General features: G+C 39.4%; 1 protein-coding gene across 7 annotated transcripts in view; it reads right to left on the reverse strand.

Moving 5' to 3' along the window:
• The window catches only part of WDFY2 (WD repeat and FYVE domain containing 2), a 256485-nt gene that overhangs the window by 84420 nt on the left and 163856 nt on the right, over positions 1-8209 (reverse strand). For all 7 annotated transcript variants that reach the window (XR_002824130.1, XM_004376562.2, XM_023731517.1 and 4 more), the window contains one exon: positions 2532-2605. Coding sequence is in view for 6 of the 7 variants with exons in the window: in XM_004376562.2 (XP_004376619.1) it covers positions 2532-2605 (74 nt within the window). In the remaining variant the exon portion in view is untranslated. The remainder of the gene's footprint in view (positions 1-2531; positions 2606-8209) is intronic.

An 8209-nucleotide genomic window follows, 5' to 3' on the forward strand; every position in this document is an offset into this window, starting at 1 on the left:
ATGCTCTTCCAATTGTGCTGTTATTCTCACTTAAGATGAAGGCTTACAGAACAAAATATTTTCTCATTTAACAGTTACTATAAATGTTGTCCTATGACAATGGTTAACAATCTCACAACACATCAACAATATCCTTACTCAACCTTGGGTTCCCTATCACCAGCTTTAAAGGAGGCACTTCTAAGGAAACTATCATACAAGTCAGGGTACTCAGTCTTTCTCAGTAGATCAGGGTAGGGCAGGTTTGGTGTCTCAACAACGTACTAACACCTGGAGAAGCACGTGAGCCCATCCCTGATTTATGTTCCCATTCTCTGGAAGTCTCATTTACTAAAGGTTAATGGCTAGGGTAGTTTCTCCTCTCACACACAATAGCTAGACTGCTCCATAACTTACTTTGCTCATCTTTCTTGCCTCCAAAGCCAAATATATCAGCGACCCATTTACCACCTTCATTGATGTCAAAGTGCCAAGGCCCACCCATATGTTATAGCCACGTAAGTCCTTTCATGGAGAGTGTCATGCACACTATGCCATGACCTTTTTAAGCAATATATGGATTTCAAGCCATCTTTTCAGGTTTACTTTGAAATGAGCACTTCAATTCATTCAATAATCCAATTACTTTCCTTTTTCTTTTAAAAATAAATTTATCCCACCTTCCCTTCATTTTTAAATGGCTTGCCTCAAAGTAGACAAAGATCTATATCATAAATTTCTCTTCTGTCTTCCTAAGGAAGAATTTACAGACCTATCAAATGCTCTGGATATTACAGGAATTATATAAATATTTGTTAATTAAAAAAATAAGAATATTGTCATAATTTCCTTAAAGGTTACCAAATAGATGTTTTGACTAAAGAATCAAATAGAAAATTTCAGGCCCACCTCTAACATTTGTAGGGGCCAGGGCAAGAGTACAAATGGAGGCCCACATTCCACATATCTAGATATTTAAAAGTTATAAATCAAGTTAACAAACTATTAAACAAAATATGGTCTCTTCTCTAATCTTGACAAGACTGGAAAGTCAGCTCAAATTTGGAATTCTTAGATTCCTTAAAGTTGCATGTCACAGTGTGATGACGTGAGGACCAGCCCAGCCCTTCTCTTCCCATTCCCCAGTTCTATCCACCTTCCTCAAACCACTGTCCCTTAGCCATCCTTCAGGCCTAAGATATTGGTGGCGTGTTCCATGTTGCTAAGGACAGACCCAGGTAAAAGACCCTGGAAGCAGGCTCTGACCTGTTTTGGGGCAGGGAATTCCAGAGTCCCAGTACCCAGGGCATGGAGGGTGGGGAGTGAATGACTGGGCTAGGCACACCCCCTTGGCACCTCAGATCCTTCGCCTTATGGAGAAGCTTGGCCATAGTAACCAAAAAAAAAAAGAAAACCCACTGCCATTGATTTAGACTCAAGTGGCCCTATAGGACAAAGCAGAGCTACCCCATAGGGTTTCAAGGCTGTAACTTTTACAGAAGCAGACTGCCACATCTTTCTTCCTAGGAGTGGCTGGTGGGTTCAAACCTCCAACCTTCCAATTAGCAGCTGAGTGCTTAACCACGGTGCCACCAGGGCTCCTGTGGCCATAGTCCAAAAAAGAAAAGGAAAAAAAAAACCAAACCCATTGCCGTTGAGTTGATTCCAACTCATAGCAACCCTATCGGACAGAGCAGAACTGCACCATAGGGTTTCCAAGCATCAGCTAGTGGATTCAAACTGCTGACCTTTTGGTTAGTAGTTGAGCTCTTAACCACAGTGCCACCAGGGCTCTGTGGCCATAGTAGAACCCTCTAAATCATATGTCCCAAAGCAGGGCCCCTCTTGCCCAGGACTAAAGTCAGTATTAGATAATTTACCAAATACAGAATTTGCCAGATCAGTCTTATTAGTAGTTAATGTAATAGTTTAAATTAAAACCTAAAATTCCAATCTCTAATCACTTCAATTTTCTCAGGATCTAAAATCAAAGGTTCTAATATTTATCTGGATATACCCTACAGATTAAATCTAGATTCTGTGCTTTATAAATTCATACAAATTTACAGGATTCTATTCACATGCTAGAAGGAGTTGAGAAGGTGAAGAGGAGCAGAACACCAGGAGAACATAAGAGTATCAGAGAAGATCAGACATGCAGACCTAAGGGAAGACATTTGCCCCATGTTCGATGTGGGGAAGCTGATGACACCATAATTAACCATCTGATCAAGCCACTAGTATCACAGCTTGCTCTCATCAACACACAGATTCACACAGTTCACTCGATTGCCTAATCATGCCCCTATCCTAGCCACTGTGTACATGGTGAGTCAAGCTGAACTTTGTCAGCATTTAGGCCAAGACTGGTGACAGCTCTCCCTACCCAGAATCCCTCATCTCACCATAATTTGCTGCACTGCTGTTTCCACTTTATTTACCAAGAATGTTAATCTGTTTGTTTGAAACAACTAAATTCTCATTACAATGCATATACATACTTCACAGGAAGGGAAGTATTTCAACTAGAAATCTTATTTATGTGTACTTACTGAGATTGTACCATTGTCTAGACCTATGGACAGTCTTCTGGTTTCCGGGTTAAAAGACATGCATGAACATGGAGCTGAAAGAAATGAACATGTTGATGAAATTAACAAAGTGATGATTCTCATCCATTCAGGGGTGCCTAACTAGCTAAAAGTGTGTGGCTAATTCCCACTATTTACTTAAAAAGTTCATTAAATTCCCACATGCCAAAAAATAAAAACAGCAATTTTACAGCCAACCCCTAATTTTTTAGTTATCCTTTTAATGACTATAACAAACAAGATATCCTCCAACTGGGCCAGTTCCAAGGAGCTTGGGCTCAGCTGTTCTGTCAGTATCATGCCTAAATTTGCTGGACTAGATCAACAATACTTTGTGCTATGTCATCCTTCTGACACCAATCTTTCTCTTCTATTCAGATCCCATTTTTAACAGAAATAACCCATCCCTTCGGAACTAACAAAAGAAAGATCTTCTTCTTCGCCCACCCCCCACCCCCACCCCTGGTCACGTACACACAGCTAGCATACAAATCTGTTTTTTTAATTCAGAATTGATTTGGGGCATGCGGACTAACAGGAGTCTTTTACTCATAGCATTCAGGGGGATACGCTGGAGGCTGCTCAATGAAAATGACACAACCAACTAGATGTAGGGCCAGGCACTATAGGAAACAGGTCAGGTGAGTCAGTCCACACAGTCCTGGGTTGGGACTCTCTGTTCCACAAGGCTGACTAGTGGAGTGTATCTGAGCCTAAGAACACTGAGTATGCTTGGCAGCCACGTGTGGTCAACAAGCGCTTATTAAACGGTCAGATTCTGGGTCCCTATCTTCTTTTCTATCTACACTTGTCCTGAGAATGGGGACTTCTGACAATTTATTCCATACTGAAATAGTTGTTCCAAAGAGTCTAAAGCAATATTTAAATGTCTCCCCCCATCCTCATAGTAGCCCTGTAAATCATGGACTACTCACCAACGTCATCAGCATGAAATATTTTTATTCCTACTTTTCACAGTTATGATTAGAAGTCTTACTCAAGGTCCCACAGGGAAAAAAGTTGGAGAAGGTTCAAAGACATAATTGAAACACAGTTCCATTTTCAAACAAATAACTTAGGTTATCTTTAAACTAGAAAAGAACTTCAAGTTCTACTGACAGAGCCACTTCATAAACATATCACTTAGTGACACGTTTCACTCTCCATAAAAGAGCCCTGAACAACAACCTAAAAAGAAAAATAAGAAAAAAACTTCTAACCTGCATATTTACTTTTTTCTATCTTTCAATCATTGTATGTTCAAAAAACAGAAATACACAAAAAACAATTTTCCCAAAAAGCTTCCACCAGCAGCAGAATATCTTCTTTCTGTTTAGCCACAAAATAAAACTAGCTTCTCGAAAGTACACTGCTGGGGAAAAAAGCAATCAAAGTGATATTTAACGTACCATCCTAAGAAAGTCAGTCTTATTTGTCCTTGGCCTATAAACTGTGTTGGCACAATTTCTATACAGATGCTAAACTCCCAAGTCTCATAACTCCATAAAATGTGTGCAGAATTAAATTTAAAGATTCCATGGATAATTATCATGTCAGGTGAAAACAGCAAAAGAAAAATAATGGATACACTGTGGTTACAACTATGTAATCACACACATAAAAGTACCTATGGAAAAATTAAACAGTTTGCACCACCACGTTTGGGTGACAAGATTATGAGTTATAGCTGGCATTATTTCTATAACATCATCATTAATCATTTTTTTTGTTATTCCTGTTAAAATTAATTTTAAACATCTAATGATTTATTAAGATATAAGCATGAACATATAAATCAAAACTTGATTACAGTCTAAAGGACTATAGATTAGTGAAGAATACCCATGCCACTTAGCTGCCTGACTGACCACCTAAAAGCATTTTCTATGTGATTTCCTCCAAATTTCGTATCTATTTATGCAACAGTTTGAAAACCCACTGATCTCTGAATGTGATTTAAAAGACTTTACAACACTACATACGAGTGGCTGTGGTGGCAATGCAGATTCCTGAAGGCCCCATGTGTGTCAGAGTAGAACTGTGCTATCTAGGGTTTTCAATGGCTGATTTTTCAGAAGTAGATCACCAGGCCTCTCTTCTGAGGTGCCTCTGGGTGGACTGGCACCTCCAACCTTCTGGTTAGCAGTGGGGTGCATTAACCATTCACACCACCCAGGCATTCCATACGCTACCCTTAAATCTTACTTGCTATTTCTTTATTCCTGTTTTGCACATTTTCTATATTTCTTGTTATTCTTTCAATAAAAATTAAGAATATTTACTAGGTGCTAGACATGTGGTACAATGATGTAAAATATTACTGCCGCCCCCAAGAGATTTACAGATTGTGATACCAACTACATGCAGGACCTGTAGACTCAACCCTAATTTCACCTCTTTGGTTAAACCACTTAGGTTTATGGAAGGAAATACCACCAGAATTCAAAAGCAAAACATCTTTCCTATAAAGAACCATAAACAAAAATTTTAGCAGAAATACTGCTATTCTAGAACCCATGTGGCTGAACCCAAAACGGTTCTGGATGGGGAATGCCAGAGCTACAGAGCAGTAGCTCCCAGGTGCCCCCAAAGGCACAACCACACCTTCAAGAAGGCTATGCGAAAACAGACAAATCTGGTGTGTGTGTGTGCACGTGTGTATGCACGTGTGTGTGCCTGTAGGGAGAGAACATTGCTAAGTGAGCCTTATGATGCTCATCAAACCATTCCTCAACAGTGACACTTGCATAGCGTAGTTACCCACAGACCCTGGCAGGCCTAAGGAGGCAGAGAGTGGATTCAAAAGAATATAAACGCCTGTATTTGCTGTTACAGTAAACGCGTTTCCTTTTTGGTGTATGGAGGGGGGTAGACAGATTGACATAGATCCTTCCAACCTCAACTAACCAGAAATGAACAACCAGAGCGATTTCTGAAAGACTAGTGCTGTGGCCCATACAAAATGGGCTCCTAGTAGTGCAAAACAAATATCGAAGGGGCAAAGCTGTCTGGGGAAGGATAACGAGACACAAAAAAGTAAAGGTAATTATGGCCAAATGGTAAAGGGAATCGAGGGAAGAAACAAACAACATTTGTAGTTAGGTTGCAAAATGTGATGTTTCACAAATTAGAACTCTACTTTAAATGCTGTAAAACTAATAGTTCATATGGCAATAAAGAAATAATTGGTCTCTGATGGCTGGAAGTGTAGGCTGGAGACAAACTGGCTCAGAGACTGTTCTGTCTCCCCACCTTAAATTTGTTTTCTCTAAAGGGTGAGAAAAATGGCTGGCCAGAGCTATAAAATCACAATACAGCTCCCCTCTACTGAGTTTCTCTATCAAAAATTCGTCCCTGACCTCTAAATGAAATGAAATACAAAGCTGGAAGATGTATTTATTCTCCCCGCCTTTAACTGTTTTCCCACCAGAAAGGACGATCACATCAACTAGGCTTTGTGGGGTGGCCCCCAACTGTCAAGGCCCTTCACATCTATCATGCTGTATGTAGTCTGTCCAAGTCTGTGCCTACACTAGCCCAATAACTAAAATTCAAGAACTTGCCACTCATCTTGTTGGTGTTATACCCCACCTTCCTATTTTTCCCCAACATTTTTATTAAAACCTAGAAAAATACAACCAGTTTCAAGATAAAATAAAACAAGAACTCCTTTTCCACACTATCTGAATAAGATTTCTCATCTACCTTTTCAGTCTCAGATTGATGACAGTCAAAATAAGTGAATTTGGCAAAATTTAGGCAGCAAGATACTGAAAGGCACAAATAAGACCGAAAGGAAATTGGGCTGGTCTACGAGTGATGGCCATCATCTGTCAGTTTGTGGTATTGCGGCGGCTTGTGTGTTGCTGTGATACTGGAAGCTATGCCTTCCAGCTAAGCTGGTATTTAAAATACCAGCAGGGTCATCCATGGTAGACAGGTTTCAGTAGAGCTTCCAGACTAGACTAGAAAGAAAGGTCTGGTGATCTATATCCTAAACTTAGCCAGTGAAAACTTTATGGATCACAACAGAACACTGTCAGATTCACTTGCTTTGGACACATTATCTAGGGGAATCAATTGCTAGACGAGGACACTGTGTTTGGTGAAACAGAGTGCCAATGAGGGTAAGAGAGACCCTTGGTGAGATGCGCTGGCACAACAGTTGTGTAATGATGGATTTGAACATGCTGGTGATTGTGAGGATGACGCAGGACTGGGCAATGTTTTGTCCTGTTATACATAAGGTTGCCATGAGTTGGAGTTGACTCAAAGGCAGCTATCTATCTATCTATGGGGAATGAGGAAATAACATTTTCTTTTACTAGCATCAGGACTTCAGATCTTGATGGCCTGCCAATGTCTCACCTTTAAAATTAAATATTTTCATAAAATTTGACTGTTTTTTAAGTGGTTTTTTTGTTTGTTTATTTTTTTAGGGTTTTCTCTGTTTGTTTTTGTAATTTAAGGCAGGAATTTAGCTCAAAGTTCAGGGAAAATGAAAATAAAGAGAAGCCCCAGTAAAAGTGATTACACTAATGAACACGTACTTCGAAGGGAGAAAAGCTGAAGACATATGAGCCCCAGACAAAGGGGACTCAAAAGACCTCAACAGCAAGTCAATAATTAAATGGATTAGAAAGGAATCGGCTGTTTGTATTTCTAATACTTTTATCCCACAAGTGGTCTAGAAAAACACTCTTCTTCCTTTAAAAAAATATATAGACAGACCGACACATACACACATATATTGTTAAGAAGAGGCATTCTTAAAATATTTCCACTTCAGGGAAAGTATCCTAATTTCTATTACTTACACCTATAATTCTTTCATTTTATGACTAATTTATTTTCTGTTCTTTGCTGACCAGCTGACTTTGCTCAAATAAACACAAGTTTCACTGAAGGTTAGGCCGTGGATTTCAACTGCAATGACTGCTTTACGCAGCTATGGCATTACTTGGCAGAGACACTAATCTTCCACATGGGATGATCTAGCTGGAACTTCAAAACTAAATAAACAATGGTACTTTCGTGAATAAAACATCAGGTGTTTAAGGTATCCTGGTGAAGTTAAATGTCAGGATCCCATGATAAGAGGGCCTTAAATATACCCTCCAAGGAGTAACCACAAAGCAAAGATTTAATTCATGGACACTATTTCATTCAGCCTTGTTTATCACAGGATATTTATTAGGCTAGCAGTGTCTATCTTTAGGACTTCAACCGCCTAGCACTATAGAGCATTTTTCAACTAAATTAAACATTTTGTGTACTCTACTAAAATTATCCATTTTGTTTTCTTTTTACCGCGTCTGAGCAACATTAGCAACCTTACAGTGAATTTATTAGCAGCGGTCATTTTTTCTCCAAGTTTTTTTTTTTGTTGTTGTTGTTGTTTATTGTATTTTAGATGAAGGTTTACAGAGCAAATTAGTTTCTCATTAAACAATTAATACACATATAGTTTTGTGACACTGGTTGCCACCCACATGACATGTCAACCCTCTCCCCTTCTCGACCTTGGGTTCCCCATTACCAGCTTTCCTGTCCTCTCCTGCCTTCTCATCCTTGCCCCTGGGCTGGTGTGCCCATTTAGTCTCATTTTGTTTTATGGGCCTGTCTAATCTTTGGCTGAA

Source organism: Trichechus manatus, unplaced genomic scaffold, assembly GCF_000243295.1.
Source record: "Trichechus manatus latirostris isolate Lorelei unplaced genomic scaffold, TriManLat1.0 scaffold00044, whole genome shotgun sequence".
NCBI lineage: Eukaryota > Metazoa > Chordata > Mammalia > Sirenia > Trichechidae > Trichechus > Trichechus manatus.